The sequence below is a fragment of the Anas acuta genome, chromosome W (genome assembly GCF_963932015.1).
Source record: "Anas acuta chromosome W, bAnaAcu1.1, whole genome shotgun sequence".
Taxonomy (NCBI): domain Eukaryota; kingdom Metazoa; phylum Chordata; class Aves; order Anseriformes; family Anatidae; genus Anas; species Anas acuta.
In genome coordinates, this window is record NC_089016.1 from 23,108,567 (window position 1) to 23,128,887 (window position 20,321).

Below are 20,321 nucleotides of genomic sequence, written 5' to 3' on the forward strand. Positions count from 1 at the left end.
TCTTCTCATCCTAATCCAAACACAGCACCCTACCAGTTACTAGGAGGAAAATTAACTCTATCCTAACTGAAACCAGGACATCCATTATGGGTGTTCTTCTGACTTCTAATAAGTCACAAAGTAAATGGGTATAACAGTGTGTAATGGCTATCAGCTGATGACAGATCCAGGACTAGATGGTTCATTCATTAAAAATCTGAAGATATTGTTCAGGAACGATTTTTGACTCCAGTGATGTCAATGTGACTGGTACATACAGATTATTGACAGAACTGGCGGAGGAGCTGGCCAAGCCGCTTTCCATCATTTATCAGCAGTCCTGGCTATCAGGGGAGGTCCCAGTCGACTGGCGGTTAGCAAACATGACACTCATCTACAAGAAGGGCTGGAGGGTAGACTGGGGAACTATAGGCCTTTTAGTTTGACCTCAGTACCAGGGAAGCTCATGGAGCAGATTATCTTGAGAGTCATCACGCAACACTTGCAGGGCAAGCAGGTGATCAGGCCCAGTCAGCATGGGTTTATGAAAAGCAGGTCCTGCTTGATGAGCCTGATCTTCTTCTATGACAAAGTGACACGCCAGGTGGATGAAGGAAAGGCTGTGGATGTGGTCTACCTTGACTTCAGTAAGGCCTTTGAGACTGTTCCCCACAACATTCTCCTAAAGAAACTGGCTGCTCATGGCTTGGACTGCCGTACGCTTTGTTGGTTTAGAAACTGGCTGGATAGCCAGGCCCAAAGAGTTGTGGTGAATGGAGTCAAATCCAGCTGGAGGCCGGTCACTAGTGGCGTCCCCCAGGGCTCGGTACTGGGGCCGGTCCTCTTCAATATCTTTATCAATGATCTGGATGAGGGAATCGAGCACACCCTCAGTAAGTTTGTAGATGACACCATGTTCAGTGCGTGTTGATATGCTCGAGGGTAGGAAGGCTCTGCAGGAGGATCTGGAAAGGCTGGACCAATGGGCTGAGGTCAACTACATGAAGTTCAAGACCAAGTGCCGGGTCTTGCACCTGGGGTGCAACAACCCCGAGCAGAGCTACAGGCTGGGAGATGAGTGGTTGGAAAGCTGCCTAGCAGAGAAGGACCTGGGAGTATTGGTTGATAGTCGGCTGAATATGAGCCAGCAATGTAATCAGGTGGCCAAGAAGGCCAACGGCATCCTGGCTTGTATCAGAAACAGTGTGGCCAGCAGGGCTAGGGAAGTGATTGTCCCCCTGTACTCGACTCTGTTGAGGCCGCACCTCGAGTACTGTGTTCACTTTTGGGCCCCTCGCTGCAAGAAGGACATGGAGGTGCTCGAGCGAGTCCACAGAAGGGCAACGAAGCTGGTGAGGGGTCTGGAGAACAAGTCTTACGAGGAGCAGCTGAGGGAGCTGGGATTGTTCAGCCTGGAGAAAAGGAGGCTCAGGGGCGACCTTATCGCTCTCTGTAGGTACCTTAAAGGAAGCTGTAGCGAGGTGGGGGTTGGTCTGTTCTCCCCCGTGACTGGTGAGAATAGATGAGGGGGAACGGGCTAAAGTTGTGCCAGGGGTGTTTTAGGTTGGATATTAAGAACTTCTTTACCGAAAGGTTTGTTAGGCATTGGAATGGGCTGCCCAGGGAAGTGGTCGAGTCACCATCCCTGGAGTTCTTTAAAAGACATTTAGATGTAGAGCTTAGTGATATGATTTAGTGGAGGACTTGTTAGTGTTAGGTCAGAGGTTGGACTCGATGATCTTGAGGTCTCTTCCAACCTAAATGATTCTGTGATTAAATACATGACCCTTTGTTGCGGTTTAACTCCAACAGGCACCTAAATGCCATGTAGTCACTCATTCGCTCACTCTCCCCATGCACTATGGGTGAAGAAAATCAGAACGGTAAAAGTTAGAGATCATATGGTTTGAGATAAAGACAGTTTACTAGGTAAAGCAAAAGCCATGCATGGAAGGAAAACAAAATAAGGAATTCATTCACTACTTCCCCTCAGCAGGCAGATGCTCCGCCACTTCCAGGAAAGCAGGGCTAACCACATGTAATGATTTCTTGCAAAGACAAATGTCATCACTCTGAAGGCAGCGGCCATCCCCCCCCCCTTCTTTACTCTAGTTTTTGTTACTGAGTATGATGTCATATGGTATAGAAAATCTCTTTGGGCAGCCTGGATCATCTGTCCTTGTTGTGTCCCCTCCCAACTTAACTTTGCGTCTACCCCCATTCTTGCTGACAGGGCAGCATAAGAAGCAGAAAAGACTTTGTCTCCGTTTCAGCACTGCTCTGCAACAGCTAAAGACACTGTTGTGTTATCACTGCTATTTTCATCAAAAATTCAAAACACAGCATTGTGCGAGCCTCTACAGATAAAATTCACTATGTTCCAGCCAAAACCATGACATTCTTGTGATGTTTTTTCCTTATTAAAAAGGCAAAATTAAATCACACTTTCACAGGTGAAGTACATAGTTTGCGCTTTCTACAGTGAGCATGTAAAAGAGTTAGTTAAAAAAGCTAAATCAGACTTCCTCTACTGGGGAAGATTACAGTATTTTTTGATGTTTGCAGATTTTTAACAGGACTACTGTGCCCTCACTTTGAGGAGGGATTTTAATCAGTTGATCCGTATGTTGGAAATTCATTGACTTGTGCATATCCTTTCTTCATCAGACTTGATGCCAGATGCTGCTTGCTGTGGACTTCAACTCAGTGCAGCAGCGTTTCAAACACAGAACAGTTGTACATCCATTGAATATTTCTTGTAACCTGCACCACAACGCCATTTTTACATTTTGGTGAAAATCCATTTTCACAGCTTTTAGGAGCTATTGTGTTTTAACCAGGCAGGCAGCTAAGCACCACACAGGTGTTTGCTCAACCCCCCCACCACAGTGGGATGGAAGAGAGAATCGTGAGGGGAGGGAAAAAAAAGGTAAAAGCTCATGGGTTAAAATAAAAACAGCTTAATAGGACAGAAAAGGAAGAGTAATAATAATAGAATGCACAAAGCAAGTGATGCACAATGCAATTACCACCTGCTGACCGATGACCAGCTTGTTCCTGAGCAGCGGTGCCCCCACCCCATATTTAATTTGTCAGCATGATGTCATATGGTATGAAATATCCCTTTGGCCAGTTTGGGTCAGCTGTCCTGGGTCTGTCCCATCCCAGCTCCTCATGAACCCCAGCCTTCTTGCTGGCAGAGTGGTATGAGAAGCAGAGAAGTCCTTGGCTTAGTGTAAGCACTGCTCTGCAACAATTAAACATCAGTGTGTTATCAGCATTATTCTCATCCTAAATCCAAAACACAGCACCATACGAGCTACTAGGAGGAAAACTAACTCTATCCTAGCCAAAACCAAGTCAGGAAGAAATTCTTGTGTTGAGAATTTATTTAATGAAGAAAATCTTTTTCCATTTGGTTACTTATTTGCATTTTTACATTTACCCAGTCTATAATTCAATGTATAGAAACCTTTATTGCTGAAATTAACACAGTAATCTAGGATAGACATAAATACATACATATACCTACATGCATATAAATTTTTTAATCTACATCAGGTAATAGAGATGTTCACTCATACTGAAATATCATTTTTAATAATAATAGGATTATAAAATGTAGACTAAAATTCACATATTTACTGGAATAAACATAGTTATAAAAATATTTCTTTTTTTTTTCTTAAATGTTTTTGTGTATATATAATATTTCCTTTCAGTACCTAAAGGGGGCCTACAAGAAAGCTAGGGAGGGACTCTTTGTCAGGGAGTATAGCAATAGGACAAGGAGTAATGGCTTTAAACTAAAAGAGGGCAAATTCAGTTTAGATATAAGGAAGAAAATATTTACTCCAAGGGGGGGGGTGAGGCACTGGAACAGGTTGCCCTGAGAAGTGGTGGATGCCCCCTCCCTGGAAGTATTCAAGGCCAGGTTAGATGGGGCATTAGGCAACCGAATCTACTGGAGAGTATTCCAGCCCATGGCAGAGGGATTAGAACCAGATGATCTTTAAGGTCCCTTCTAACCTAAACTACTCTATTATTCTATGGATTCACACAAAAACTAATAATTATATTATTGTATTGATTATTACACTCTCTTCATCTTATGGTAGACTTTACTTAATTCATATTGTCAGTATATGAACAGCTGTAAGAAAAAAGACATGATTTTCAAAACAGATGACAATAGGTGCTGGAAAGGACAACACACAATAAGCTAGATGTAGTAATGCAATCCTCTACCTACTTAATAGACTACTATAACTTTCTTGAAAGATTTTTCAACCTTCCCGAACAGCTAATTTAACGTGGAGGTGGAAAAAAGGTAATGACAGGTGGGAGAATTTTGCAAAGACTTCAAAAATTCACAAAAATTAGAACATAATACATCCATTGAATTGTGTGCCATCACTCTGAGGGCTACTAAAGGTTACCTTAAAATATTTTCTAGTACCGTAATTGAAGACAAGCTGGTCTGGTCTTAGAAAAAAGGATAGCAGTTAAAAGTATTGGTTGAATAAGAGTCACAAGAACAGAATATAAAATACGATATACTCATGACAATAGAACATTAGACTCTTATAAGCAAGGGAAGACACATCTCATGAAAATTACTCTATTTTACAAATAAGAGAATTATATTTTACAAGTTTATTTTTACAAATAAAATATTGTATTTTACAAATAAGGCTGTGTTTCACGTGGTCGTTTGGCGTGAGAAACCATCCACATTCTCCTTCCCAACAGCTGCGGGCCTGGTAGGTGAGGCCTTCAATAGTTCCACTAGCTGCTCACTCCCGACACGCAGCGGTGTGAAAGAGTGAGAGAGCCAGTAGAAGAGAGAAGTCGCCATATTTTTGCCTAACCACGCCTACAGATCCAAGCTATTGAAAACCCTAGAGAACTAGGTTCATGCTGTGCACGATCTAGCCGTACTTACTTTCTCTTCCTCTCTGGTAACAGGAACAAGTTGCGACAGCTCTCCCCGCGAGAGGCGCAGGCGACTGTACCGTGAATAAAGGCCTATCGTAAAGAAGCTCTCTCTACAGGCACGTACTAAGATTACCGGGTGACGTCGGACTTGCCCGCTTTTAGAAGAGCCGAAGTCTCGCTTTCGGACGGAGAGAGACGGATGAGGGCGGGGCGGAGGAAAAGAAAAACAGGATTAGCAGCCATTAGGATCTCCGTGGGAGGTGGTTACTTCGGAGGGTGGTGGTGAGGGACGTTTGAGGACCGCGTTGGTTGCAGTAGGGTGAAGCAGTGAGGGAAGGAGGGGGAGGGGTAGCTGTGCTGAGCAGCTCGCCTCGCCTCGGTAGCGCTATAAGGGCTTCTCCAGGGGATATTTATATGTTGTTTGGTGTACGATTTAGAGGAGAGAAGGAGTTGAAAGCGGTCGCTATTTAGAGGCGGGGAACGCGGGATCTGTGCTGCTGGGAGGGCTGTCGCTTTTTCCGTGCCTGTGCGTGGTATCGAGACAGCTCTGTGCTTACCCTTCAGTGCCCGGGTTGGGTCTCTCGGGCAGAGAACGTCTGTGTCCCCTAGGGCTAGTGCTGTGGCGGTGTGTGTGCGCGAGCATACGTTTTTACGGGGGGGTGGGGGTTGTGCCTGAACCAGTTACGAAGAATGACTTTGGAGTCCATCATGGCGTGCTGCCTGAGCGAGGAAGCCAAGGAAGCCCGGCGGATCAACGACGAGATCGAGCGGCAGCTGCGCCGGGACAAGCGGGACGCCCGCCGGGAGCTGAAGCTGCTTCTGCTGGGTGAGTGCGGGTTTTTACCGGCAGATACCCCTTAAGTGCCGCTGGAGGTGTAACCTAGCCAACGCCTGTGCTTTACATGGCGCGATCGGGTTCGGTCGCGGTCTGTGCACTCGCCACCTTCGCCGCGGAGCGGCCGTGTCGTTGGCAGCGGGGACGTGCCTCCGCCTCCGTGTTGTGTGTGCGCACTCGCGTACAGGCTTCACCAAGACGCTTGTAGTTGGATAAATAACTGTTTCCTATGGGTGGGTTTGATATGCAAAGAAACCCGGCCTTCTAAAACGGAGAGGGAAAGGGTGGCTGGAGAGGGAGAGAGATCGCCGATGATGGGTGTAGGAAAGTGATGAAAGGCAGTAGGTTAATGAAAGGACTAGAAGGGAAGTTGCTTTACAGATTGATGGTGACAGGCTTTAATATCTGCGTTGTTCTGTGAGCCTTGGAAAGGTTGTTGGGTCACCGGTTGCAATTTTTTTTAATCCTCATTTTTATTTAATGAGGTCAGCTGGGATAAGGGGTTTGTGCCCAGACCGCTTTCAAAAGCAAAAGAAAAAATCAAAGCCCCAGATGCATGCATGAAGCTCAAGAGTAACCTGAAGTATGCTGAAGGTTAGCAGGATTTTTAATACCTTTGGAATCCATCCAATGTTTAGGAAATAAAATCTATTGTATCATTTCTCTTTCATTAAAATAGAGGTTGTTATTTTGGAGCCACAGGTGTGCAAAGGCATTGTTTGTTTGATAGGAGTTCAGCTTGCGTTAAGATAAGCCTTTTGAATTAAAATGCAGTTGTCCATATCTGATGTGCTCTACTATGTTGTGTAGTTCCTGCAGTAACACAGCTTCTTCCTTAGACTAACAGGTCTTGAAATATGTCTGCACCAGTGTCTGGTGTGTGGATGAATGGGGATGTTCCAAATGGATGTGGGATGTTTATACCAAAGATGTTTGTCTTGGGTCATGTGCATGAAAGTAGTGACTTATATTGGGGGAATAAACTGCCTTTTCCTTTCATCTCTCCTTATCTCATTGAGGAGTCAGATTTTATTTTAATGCTTGCTTATGTATGTCCTATTTCCTACATTAAATATTACAGTTGGTCTCCTGTATATAGAGAAAGGTGTTGGGTTTCTTAAGTGTTTTTTTTTTAAAAAAAAAAAAAACCAAAAAAAAGGTAGAGACAGGTATAATGCTACCAGTAATAACGTTGTCTCATTTTGGTTGGTGAAAGTGTTAGTTACTGTTTCAAAATCCAAAACCAAGATAAAATAGACACCTTGGATTTGCTTAATTTTATAGATGTTTAAATATAATTATTTAACTATATACATTTGCTTCAGGAGAGATAAATGGCACATTTGTTACTCAGGTCAAAACTGTTTCTGCATTTTCCTGATTCTTCTTGTTGTAATGGTAGACGTTTCTCCAAAGTTTTTTTTTTTTTTTTTTTTTTTTTTATTTTTCCAAATGCATGAAACATTAAATCCCTTCTCTGTGGGATATATATTAGCATCATTCAGAGATTTGGTTCAAGGACAGAACCACTTCAAAAAATATGAAAATATTAATTAAAATGGTGAGATTGGGAACATAAATATCTGAAACTGCTTCAAGACATCCTTTTTTTAATTAACTAGACTTCTACTGTCCTATTACATGTCTCTTTCCCTCAAAACTTAAAATAGTAGTATTGTATTAACTTTAATATATTAACATTATGTAAATGTTAGCAAACTTTTTTTTTTTTCCAAAAGTACTGACTTCTCAGTGCCCCGTTTAAAAAGTGTTGTTGAACTGAGAAGCCTAAGTGTGTTACAGACTTCTGAGCATGGGATAAAGTTATATCTGTTTCATTGTAAGGAGAGAACTAACACAGCTTAATCTGAGCTGTGTTAATTGGCTGCATGCACCTTAAATTTTTTGCAAGTGCAAAGTAAAACATATAAACTCTAAAGGTTTTAAGGAACAAATGCGCAAATCTATGCCTCATTTATTTTCTTGTTTAAAAATTAGATGTGTATACAAATACACATGTAGCAAGTATAAAGAAAAAAATCTGTGTCAGAAGATGATTTTTTTTAACCTCCTTAACTTGCATAAATTATAGTGCTTCCTTGCAAAATGAAATATTTCCTTCCTAACTGTAGGTTATTGTTACTTTGTGACATGTACATATACACCCTTCTTGTGTGTTGTTAATATCTTTTTACTTTTCATGGGATCAAAGAGTTTAAAATGTTAGGTCATTTCTGGAAAACTTGTTTTTTACTTTGGAACAAATTCAGTCATGCACTGAATTTGGTTTTAATCTCCTGTATTATTCAAACTCTTCCAAATTTCATGCCTGCTGAATGCTTTGTAAAAGCTGCTAGGCAGCTAAGTGCCATATAGCCACTCATTTACTCTCCCCAGGTGGGATGGGGGAGAGGATCAGAAAGGTAGAAGTGAGAGAACTCATGGGTTGAGGCAGTTTACTAGGTAAAACAAAAGCAGCACGTGCAAGCAAAGCAAAACAATGAACTCATTTGCTACTTGCCATCAGCAGACAGACAGCCACTTCCAGGAAAGCAGGGCTCATCACATGTAATGGTTTATTGGGAAGACAAATGCTATCATATCACTCTGAACACCTCCCCCCCTTCCTTCTTCTTTACTCTAGCTTTTATTACCAAGCATGATGTCATATGGTATGGAATCTCTTCGGTCAGCCTGGGTCGCTAATCCTGGCTGTGTCCCCTCCCAGCTTCTGGTGCTCCCTGAGCCTCCTTGCTGACAGAGCAGCATAAAAAGCAAAAAGAAGTGCTTAGAGAATCAAGGACTGCTCTGCAACAACTAAAAACATTGTTGTTAGAAAATTAACTCTGTCCCAGTCAAAACTATGACCATGGGGCAGCATAAGAAGTAAAAATAAATAAAGTTCTTGATGCAGTGTAAGCACTGCTCAGGAACAGCTAAAATGTTGGTGTGTTATCAAAACTATTTTCACCCTAAATCCAAAACAAAACACCGTACAAGCTACATGAGGAAAGTTAAGTCTTATCTTGGCTGTGAACAGGACCCCACTGAACTTTAAATCAGGTAACTCTTTGTTATACCTCCCAGTTCAAATTTACTCTGTATATAAGCATTTTTTTTAATTTATGATTTGGATGAATCAAAACAACTGGTTTCATAGTAAATCTGAAGTATCATCATTAGGTACTCAGAGATTACATGTTGTGGTTTTACTTGAATGGGCAGCCGAGTTCCACCACAGGTGCTCTCTCACTCCCCCTCCTCAAAGAGGAATGGGGAGAAACTACAATGAAAAGGGCTCAAGGGTTGAGATAAGTACAGGGAGATCATGCAGTAATTATTGTAACGGGCAAAACAGACTCAAGAGTAGGGAGACAGTAAGCTTTATTGTTTATTACTAACAAGCTAGAGAAGTGAGAAACAACAGAAAGAAACCAAAAGAACCTTCCCCCCATCCACCCTCTTCCACCTCCTCCCCCCGAGCGGCAGAGGGGAATGGGGATTGCAGTCAGTCTATAGCACTTCGTCTCTGCCGCTCCTTCATGGTCACTCTCATCCCCTGCACTGTGGGGTTGCTCTCTATAGGTACCTTAAAGGAGGCTGTAGCGAGGTGGAGGTTGGTCTGTTCTTCCATGTGCCTGGTGACAGGACGAGGGAGAACGGGCTAAAGTTGTGCCAGGGGTGTTTTAGGTTGGATATTAAGAAGAACTTCTTTACCGAAAGGGTTGTTAGGCATTGGAATGGGCTGCCCAGGGAAGTGGTGGAGTCACCATCCCTGGAGGTCTTTAAAAGATGTTTAGATGTAGAGCTTAGGGATATGGTTTAGAGGGGACTGTTAGTGTTAGGTCAGAGGTTGGACTCGATGATCTTGAGTTCTCTTCCAACCTAGACAATTCTGTGATTCTGTTCCTCCCACAGGATGCAGTCCTTCCTGAACTGATTCTGTGTGGGCTTCTCACAGGCAGTAGCTCTTCAAGAACTGTTCCAGATATGGGTCCGTACCATGGGGTCCATCCTTCAGGAGCACTCTGCTCCAAACTGGGTCGCCCATGGGCAGCAGCTCCTGCGTGGTCTCCTCTCCACGGGCTACAGGTCCAGTCCGGAATCTGCTCCAGTGGATGTCTTCCACAGGCCGCAGCCTCCATCAGTGCAGGTCCACCTGCTCCACCATGATCTCCTCCACAGGCTGCAGTGTGGGATGCTGCTCCACTGTGGTACACCATGGGCTGCAGGGGGACAGCCTGCTTCACCATATGGTCCTCACTACAGGCCGCAGGGGACTTCTGCTTTGGTGTGTGGAGCACCTCCTCGCCCTCCTTCTTCAGTGACCTGGGTGCCTGGAAGGCCGTTTCTAACTCCTCTCAGTCTCCCAGCTGCTGTGTAGCAGCATTTTGATTTTTTTTTCCATCTTAAATATGCTCTCACAGAGGCGCAAACATCACTTATTGGCTTGGCTCTGGTCAGCAGTGGTGCCCTTATCTAACATGGGGCAGCCTTTATATTGTTCTCACAGAAGCCACTACTGCAGCCTCCCTGCTACCAAAACCTTGCCATGCAAACCCACTACACGTGTTCTCACATGTTCAATTTTGCTGTTAATAGCTATGTTAAACAGAGTTGAGCATGCCCCTTCATCTATTGGGATTCAGTTGCATCAGGGATTCAGTTGCATCCAAATACAGACCATTTCACTTTAATGAAGTAGCTGTCCCAGCTGTCTGCAGCTGCACCAGTGCCTCACCAACCTCAGAGTAAATAATTTATTTTTTATAGGTAGTCTAAATCTACCTTTTTTAGTTTAAAGCTATTGCTCTTTGTCCTATCACTATACTCCCTGATAAAGAGCCCCTCCCCAGCTTTTCTGTAGGCTCCCTTGAGCTACTAGAAGGCTGTTCTAAGGTCTCCCTGAAGCCTTCTCTTCTGTCTGAACAACCCCAACTCCCTTAACTTATCTTCATAAGAGAGGTTCTCCGATCCTTTGATCACCTTTGTGGCCCTCCTCTGGACTTATTCTAACGTGTCTATGTCCTTCTTGTGCAGGGGGCCCTAGAGCAGTATGCAGTACTGCAAAATAGGGTCTGATAAGAGCAGATTGGGGGGGGGAATCATCTCTGTTCACCTGCTAGCTGTGCTTCTTCTGATGCAGCACAGGATACGGTTGGCTTTCTGGGCTGCAAGTGCACATTGCTGGCTCACGTTGAGCTTTTCATCCACCAACATCCACAGTTCCTTCTCATCAGGGCTGCTCTCAATCCATTCTCTGTCCAGCCTGTATTTGTGCTTGGGATTGCCCCAGCCCAAATATAGGACCTTGCACTTGGCCTTGTTGAACCTCATGAGGTTCGTGCAGGCCCACCTCTCAAGCTTGTCCAGGTCCCTCTCTGGGTGGCGTCCCTTCCCTTTAGCATGTCAACCACACCACGCAGCTTGGTGCCTTTGGCACTCAGTCTCACTGTCCATGTCACCGATAAAGATGTTAAACAGTGCTGGTCCCAATACCGACTCCTCAGGAACACCACTTGATCTCCACTTGGACACTGAGCTGTTGACCTCAACTCTTTGAGAGCAACCATCCAACCGATTCCTTACCCCACTGAGTGGCCTATCCATTAAATCTATGTCTCTAATTTAGAGATAAGGATATCATGGGGGACAGTGTCATATGCTTTGCTTGAGTCCAGGTAGATGATGTCAGTTGCTCTTCCTCTATGTACCAGTGCTATAACCCCATCATAGAAGGCCACCAGATTTGTCACGTGTGATCTGCCATTAGTGAAGCCACGTTGGCTGTCACCCATCCCCTCCTTATTTTCCACGTGCTTTAGCATAGCTTCCAGGAGGATCTGCTCCATGGTCTTGCCAGACACAGTAGCAAGACTGACTGGCCTTGTAGTTCCCTGGGTCTTTCTTTTTTTTTCCCTTTTTGAAAATGGGGCTTATGTTTTTCCTCTTCCAGTCAGCAGGGTCTTCACCATGCTGGCACAAAATGCACAAAGGATAAAAATCTGTCAATAATCACCTTTCAGTTTAGTCTCTGTATCAATGTTATTCATTGGGAGAAACAATGTGCTTTCATAACATTTATGATTTAACCTTAAATTAATCCTGAAAAAAAAAAAAGTTGTTTGTGGAACTTCCCCGGTAACTTTTAAAACTTTCCAAAGTGTAATATCATTTAGACCCATGTCTTTCAGTATTAATGTATCTCATTTAACAGTATTCATGGCTAATAGTATTATTGGATGCATTAGGCAAAGTATCACCAGCAGGTTAAGAGAGGTGATCCTTCCCCTCTTCTCAGCATTGGTAAGGCCACACCTGGAGTCCTGCATCCAGTTCTGGGCCTCTCAGTACAAGAGAGACATGGGCATACTGGAAAAAGTCCAATGGAGGACCACCAAGATGATTAAGGAGCACCTCTCCTTATCATTGTGTATGGATGTATATCTATATATGATAGAATATATTAGTGTTTATCTTCAAGAGTCAAATTAGATAACCTTAGAAACAGCTTCTCCGAAGAGATACTTACCAATCTAGTTTCAGTGAACAAACATCAAGAAACATATTAAGTATTTGTTCCTTTTCTAGTTGTAAACATATACTTTAGTAAGTACCTAAAATTGTTTTCAACTGTTAATTGTTAATATACAGATGGCTCAATAAAAGATAATAAGAAAAGGTTGCAGTGTTTTCAAAATAATCACATTTCCTGCTTTAATGAAGAGCAAAGAAAGTAGCCAATTAAAATATGCTATCCAATATCACCTTTTTTAAGCTGTGTGCATACAACTGAAGCATAGTAACAGTTTACCTACTTATATAAATTGAGGAGACTGTCTATTTGCATAGATATTTCAGATTACAGAAGGACAGGGAGTTTCATTGTTGGTTGGTTGGTCTTTTGCATCTTCAAGTTTTAGGGTTTGTTTTTAAAACAACCAACCAACCAAAGTCTGTCTCTTTGCTAATTCCACAAGTTCTGCATGTGAATCTTTCATTCAGTTAAAACAGGTATAAGGGAAAAAAAAAGCCTCCTCAGGAAAAAAAAGTTACAAAGATAACAAAAATCTGTTGCAATTAATATTAATTCAAATGGTTTACCTCCTACCCGTTTCCTTTTGTAACACACTGTTGTGGTTTAACCCAGCTGGCAGCTAAACACCACACAGACGTTCGCTCACCCTCCCCAACCCTCTCTGGGATGGGGGAAAGAAATGGGAAAGTAAAGCCTGTGAGTTGAGATAAAGACAGTTTATTAAGACACGAAAATAATAATAATGCTAATAGTATTACTACTAATAATGTGTACGAAACAAGTGATGCACAATGCAATTGCTCACCACCCACTGACCGATGCTCAGCCTATCCACGAGCAGCTGCCCCCCCCCCCCCCCCGGCTAGCCATCCCTATATATTATTTAGCATGACGCCATATGGCATGGAATACCCCTTTGACCAGTGTGGTGGTTTTACTCAGGTGGGCAGCCGAGCTCCACCACAACCGCTCTCTCACTCCCCCTCTCCTCAAAAAGGAAGGGTGAAAAAATACAACACAGAGAACTCAAGGTTTGAGATGAGAAAGGTTTAATTAAAGGGAAAGGGAATGGGGAGGAAAAACAGATACAAAAGAAACAATCAGTCCGCGCGGAAGCACAGAGAGAGAAAAAATTATTCTCTACTTCCCATCAGTGAGCGGTGTTCGGCCACGTCCTGGGAAGCAGGGCCTCAAACGCGTAGTGGTTGTTCAGGAGGAACAGCCCCCTCCCCCACGAGAGCCCCCCCTTTTATTGCTGAGTGTGACATCAGGTGTTATGGAATATCCCTTTGACTGGTTTAGGTCAGCTGCCCCGGCAATGTCCCCTCCCCATCACTTGCCCACCCCCAGCCTGCTGGCTCTTGGGGGCTTGGAAGGAGTCCTGATGCTGTGCCAGTACTATGCAGCAATAGACACAACACTGGAGTGATATCAGTGCTGTTCCAGCTACGAGTGCAGAGCACAGCACCGTGCGGGCTGCTGCAGGGAAAAGGTGACTCCAGCTCAGACAGACCCAACACAACCAGTTTGGGTCAGCTGTCCTGGGTCTGTCCCCTCCCAGCTCTTGCTGCACCCCTAGCCTGCCCACTGGCAGGACAGTGAGTAGCTGAAAAGTCCTTGGCTTAGTGTAAGTACTGCTCTGCAACAATTAAAACATCAGCATGTTATCAGCACTCTTCTCATCCTAATCCAAAACATAGCACCATACCAGCTACTAGGAGGAAAATTAACTCTATCCTAACTGAAACCAGGGCATATATCTGCTATAAATGATGATAAAACTCAATCTGAATTTATTAATATTTATAAAAGGCAAGTAAAGAGTGCTGGGTGCACAGGGAGTCTACGCTCTACCAACACGCACACGCTAACATCAAACTTTATAAATATACAGAACCTTACTTTTACATACTAAACTTGAGTACGCCTATACATATGTACAATCAGAAAAGGTAACAAACAATCCTTTAAGTCTATTACTATCAATGTCCGTGACCGGGGAAGCATAGTTGGAGTTGGTAATCCTGGTTGAAGTGCTCCCATATCTTCCATGACTTCATTAATTTCTCTCAGATCTTATAACAGTCTCCACTTTCCATTCTTTTTCTTGATTACAAACACCAGAGAATTCCAGGGCTAGTCGTGGGGACAATATGTCTTGCTTTAAGTTGTCAAGCACCTTGGCCTTCGGGCCTTATGTATCCTAATCTTCCCGGATCGAAGAAAAACATATCCATCTCCTTTTCAAGGCCAATAGGGCCTGGGTCAAAAGGCACGTTCAGGTCACCAGGGGGCGTAACAGCAAAGGCCTGGGATGGCAGTAGTGGTGGGGCGGCCAATGGTGTAGCAGAAGGATCGGTGGACGAGCCCGCAACTCCCTCACTATCTGGCAAACCACACGTTTTTGACTGTGGCCCCACATGGCTCTTTAAGGCCTCAGAGACTGCTCGCCAGGTACCGAGCAATCCCACCGCAACCTTGTCGTTTTTAGTTGCAGAGTCTCACACCTTGACCTCAATTTGGTCCCATATTTCAGGCTCATAAACTGTCTGATTGTTAATAAAGAGAATAAGCTGTGTGATAAATGACTGAGTCCCAAATAAGATTGCAATTAACGTTTACAATTTATTAAATGAATAGAGGCAAGCAAACAGCGCTGTGTGTGCCAGGAGTCTCTGCTCTACCAAGACACACACCTATTACATCAGGCAGCTGATTTTTATGCTCCTAGGCTAATACATATTCATCACTACTTCTAGAAAAGGCAGGGTTATTATAATTAGTTTCCCGGGGTTCGAACCCTCTCACGGATGACTGCGTATCGGTCTCCAGTGGTCCCTCTGGGGGGTCGCTCATACTGAAGGCTCATGGTCTTCCTTCCAGGCTTTGTCCTTCGGTTGTACTTCAGCTTCCCCTTTCTCCTTATTTGGTAATCTCTTGGCCAGATATCAGAGACTTGTGCAGTGTCCCATGTGAAAGTCAGCAGTTTTTGAAAACTCCTTTGTTCTCTTATCCCCTAGACCCGAGTCTCAAGGTTTACCCTTCAAACCCTCTATTGACACGAACTGCTAGACCATTCCTTTGCAAGATACAAGAACTATATACATTAACCACTCTGTTTTTCTTAGACTTGTGGTTATACAAGGGTATGTAAGACAGAAGGTCACATTTCATCATGCGGCCCTAGTATTGTTCCATATTGACACAAATCAGATGAACACATTTCACAATCCCCCATCTTCTTTTTCATGGTATCGATTCATGTTTTCCTTTCCAATCAAGTCAATACTTGCTGAATTGGTATCAATTTTGGATCTTCTTTTGTTTTTATTATCATCAGGGAATGGGTTTTCTCTTTCCCTGGTTCTGGGTCAACAGGTATGGCAGATATTTGCATTCCTTGTATAACCGAGTGTATTACACAGAATCACACAGAATTTCTAGGTTGGAAGAGACCTCAAGATCATCGAGTCCAACCTCTAACCTAACACGAACAGTCCCCACTAAACCATATCCCTAAGCTCTACATCTAAACGTCTTTTGAAGACTTCCAGGGATGGTGACTCCACCACCTCCCTGGGCAGCCTGTTCCAATGCCTCACAACCCTTTCAGTAAAGAAGCTCTTCCTAAAATCTAACCTAAAACTCCCCTGGCGCAACTTTAGCCCGTTCCCCCTCGTCCTGTCACCAGGCACGTGGGAGAACAGGCCAACCCCCACCTCTCTACAGCCTCCTTTAAGGTATCTGTAGAGAGCGATAAGGTCGCCCCTGAGCCTCCTCTTCTCCAGGCTGAACAAGCCCAGCTCCCTCAGCCGCTCCTCATAGGACTTGTTCTCCAGGTCCCTCACCAGCTTCGTCGCCCTTCTTTGGACCCGCTCAAGCACCTCAATGTCCTTCTTGTAGCGAGGGGCCCAAAACTGAACACAGTACTCGAGGTGCGGCCTCACCAGAGCCGAGTACAGGGGGACGATCACCTCCCTAGCCCTGCTGGTCACGCTGTTTCTGATACAAGCCAGGATGCCATTGGCCTTCTTGGCCACCTGAGCACACTGCTGGCTCATATTCAGCCGACTGTCCACCATCACTCCCAGGTCCTTCTCTGCCTGGCAGCTCTCCAACCACTCATCTCCCAGCCTGTAGCTCTGCTTGGGGTTATTGCGCCCCAGGTGAATAGTCTGGTAATACAAGGTATTAAACATGGAATTATTAACAATCCTCCACATATCCCCAATACAACCTTCCCTATTTTAGCAAGCCAGTCACCGCCCACAAAGTTCCCCCCATAATCCTCTTAGATTGATTCCATTCCAAGTTTGAACTGGGACATGTGCAATTTTCTTCATTTCTTTTACAAGCTCATTTACAGCTTTTCCTTCATCATCAATCTCTCAACAGCAATTCCTAAGGTTAAATTTTCCAGACTCCTCTTTCTTGTGCTAGCAAATAATCCAAAGCTAAGTGATTTCGATACAATTCAGTTCTCATCTTGGTATTTTGTTTTGCAATTAATCCAAGTGCATCTCTGGTTTTATTTACAACTATTTCTATTACAGCTTGTAACCTAATTATTCTATTAAGCATGTATATTGGGGTCCTATAGCCCCAGGATCCGTCTTCTGCCCATGTAGCTGGATCATAATAGGCAAGACGCCTTCAATCAAGGGGTTGGGCCCACTTTCAGGGTCGATTTGGGCTTGTGTTACCTTTCAGCCTGTCAGGGTAATCCAGCTCCTGGAAAACTAATCACAATTTTATATGGGTTTAAAAAAGGTTCTTATGTTATTTTCTCGGGACAACCTCACCTTAGTGTGGGAGAAGTCCGGTCAAGGCCCTCTTACTTGGCAGTCAATACCCATAGGGGTTGCCTCCCTCAGTAGACCATACACACCACAGTGGAGGGTCCTGCCCCGGTCTTGCCTTCTCCCTTTCCTCCCTTCAGACTTGTCCTCTTTATCTGGTGCCCTTAATTCATGCAGAGCCTCGTTGCCAGAATATTAGTCCTTCTTTATCTTTAGTTTCAGTTCCCCAGGAGTGGACTCCACCCTCCAAGCTTTGGTAGTTATGAATAGCAAACCCCAGTGGGGCGTTTTGTGCTAAAATTCCCTTTTCCCTTAATTGTTGTAGTTGTTTCCCTGTCATGATCACATATTTCTGGCTTTCATAATTCTCTATCAAAAAATAATCCAATGGCATTCCTTGGGAATACGGCATTCCATATAACATCTCATAAGGTGAGATACCCGTTTCACTATGAGGCATAGTCTTAATATTCAATAATGCCAATGGCAAACATTTTATCCCAGACAGTTGGGTTTCAATGATTAATTTAGCCAATTGTTGTTTAATCATTTGATTCATTCTCTCAACTCGTCCTGAACTTTGTGGATGCCATGGAGTATGGTATTCCCATTTAATGCCTAAGGCTGTGGTTAAGTCCCATAACACCGTAGATGTGAAGTGTGTCCCCTGGTCAGAGTACCAGTGGACCTGCTAGGGTAGAAGTCCCAGGTCTCTGTCATTCCTGCCTACAGCCTAAAGACAATTTCTGATATCAGGGGCCAATTGCTGTAGAAAGAGGCTAGCCAATTACCTGTTTGTATTCCGAAGCCAGGTCCAAATTCTTTTTGTTTGTTTGTTTGTTTTGTTTTGTTTTGTTTTCCATTGCATTTCAAAGTTGGTCCAAAAATTCCATAGGGGTTTCTTTTGGACCTTGTTGGAACTGATTCTCAATTCCCGATTTAATCAGATTTTGGTATTTACCATTCATTATTTCCGGGGTGACTGTAGTCTCAATGGGGGGTCGGTCAGGTGAATGCAATCATCAACAGTTCCCTGAGCGGTCCCATTGGCAATCTGAGCTCTCTCATAAACTCAGGTTGTTTTAAGAGTTAACTGCTTTTCTGTTTCCATGACAACTCTCTTGGACCCATCATGGTCCCTCTGCCCCAGAGGGCTCACACCCATGATTTTGAGATCTCAGCCTCCTGTTGAGGCAGAACTATTAACATTCCTACATCCTCTTTCCCTGCTCATTCAACTTCAAACAGCTCTGTTAAATACTACATGCCACACCTTTAACACCTTCAACAACTCTTTTAACTCTTCCTTTATCTTTCTCCAGCCTGTACTTTTCTCATGCCAACACCAAAGGCTCAGTCAGGGGCCAACTCTAATTCCGCTTATTTTCCCTTTAAGATGCTGAAACAACCTATCAGTATACTACATTTCATCCTATTTCCCTTCTCTCCTCAAAAACAACATTAATTGCAAGATAGTGTTATAGTCGATTGATCCATAAAGTGGCCATTTAGCTTATGTAGTGGCCACCATTGACTGCAATACTTAATTAAATTAAATATATGAGTGGCAGGAAATTCTGTTAGTCCCAACTAGGCTGCAGCATACTTGCTCTCTTCTGGATATGCGGGTATTCTGCTATTAACGTGAATGTTCAAAGTGTTATATATGGAGTGGTAATTCGTGTCGAGAAAATGGTTGATATTAATAAAGAAGGGGGAGATGTGGGAGTATGGCAATGGGGGTCGGAAAGCCCCATCTCTGATGATAACATCAGGCTCTTAACGATGAGGCCATCAGGAATATAAAAGAGTTTAGAAGGAACAAAGAAGGATGATTCAGGAGACTCCATGCAGTCTCAGGTTGCTTGTTCTCCAGCCATTAAGGCATGGAAATTTCTGGGTGTTTGCTGTTGTTATATTCAAAGTTGTTTGACCAATGAAAAGTTGTTTTGAAAAGAACTGCTGAGGGGAGAAGGGTATAAGAGGGGAGCCTGGCCTCATGATAAAAAAAAGGCAACATGATGAAGTTATGTCATCAATAAAGAAGTAGAAAGAAGGAATAAAGAGGAAAAGGCTAGCAGAACGGAGACCAGGACGGGAACAGGCACATTGATCGCCTCATGAAGATGGGTGCGGCCAAACTCAGCAAACTGCTCAGAGAAGCTCGTACAGAAAGTCGCTGGAAATGGGTGTACTGGAGCTGCGAAGAAGCTCAAGCTGAGAGAAGCGGACCCGCGCACATAACTGCCCCTCGCTTGTAAGCAGTTGTGCATTATGGGGAATCATACATCTTTAGAAACAAAGACTGTCCTGGTAACCTTACAGCTTATTCTCCTTATTAATGTTATAAATGAGGTCTCAATCTGAATTTTGTAATATTTATAAAACAAATATTTCTAAAAGGTTTAAAAGGCAAGTAAACAGCGCTGGGTGTGTGGGGAGTCTACGCTCCACCAACATGCACACACGAACATCAAACATTCTAAATATACAGAACATTGCTTTACATACTAAACACAAGTACATGTATGCCTATACATACGTACAATCCGGAAAGGTAACAAACAATCCTTTAAGTTCCATAACTTACTAAAATCGAGTACGCCTATACATATTCACGATCAGAAAAGGTAACAAACAATCCTTTAAGTTCCATGACTTAACATTCTCCATTTTCCACTCCTTTTCTTGATTACAAACAAGTCTCCATTTTCCATTCCTTTTGAACAATATGTCTTGCTTTAAGTTGTCAAGCAACTCGGTCTTCAGGCCTTATGAATCCCGTTCTTCCCAGATCGAAGAAAAGCATATCCATCTCCTTTTCAAGGCCAATAGGCCTGGGTCAAAAGGCACGTCCAGGTCAGCAGGGGACGTAACAGCAAAAGCCTTCAATGGCTGTAGCAGCAGAGGGGCCCATGGCGTAGCAGTCAGATCAGTAAAGGAGCCCGCAACTCCCTCACTATCTGGCAAACGACACGTTTCTGACTGTGGCCCCACATGGCTCTTTAAGGCCTCAGAGACTGCTCACCAGGTGCCGAGCAATCCCACTGCAACCTTGTCATTTTTAGTTGCAGAGTCCCACACCTTGACCTCAATTTGGTCCCATATTTCAGGCTCATAAACTGTCTGATTGTTAAGGAGAATAAACTGTAAGGTTACCAGGACAGTCTTTGTTCCTAAGGACGTATGATTCCCCATAACGCGCAACTGCTTACCAGCGAGAGGCAGTTGT

General features: G+C 43.7%; 2 protein-coding genes across 7 annotated transcripts in view; one reads left to right on the forward strand and one right to left on the reverse strand.

Moving 5' to 3' along the window:
* Positions 1-20,321, reverse strand: part of LOC137847171 (very low-density lipoprotein receptor-like) — a 118,879-nt gene that overhangs the window by 9,875 nt on the left and 88,683 nt on the right. The gene's annotated exons all lie outside the window — the stretch shown is intronic.
* Positions 4,839-20,321, forward strand: part of LOC137847172 (guanine nucleotide-binding protein G(q) subunit alpha-like) — a 138,530-nt gene continuing 123,047 nt past the window's right edge. For 5 of the 6 annotated variants that reach the window (XM_068665465.1, XM_068665462.1, XM_068665464.1 and 2 more), the window contains exon 1: positions 5,607-5,743. Coding sequence is in view for 1 of the 6 variants with exons in the window: in XM_068665463.1 (XP_068521564.1) it covers positions 5,608-5,743 (136 nt within the window). In the remaining 5 variants the exon portion in view is untranslated. Of the gene's footprint in view, positions 5,178-5,598; positions 5,744-20,321 lie in introns of those variants that run through there. The other variant, XM_068665463.1, reaches the window with a different exon arrangement.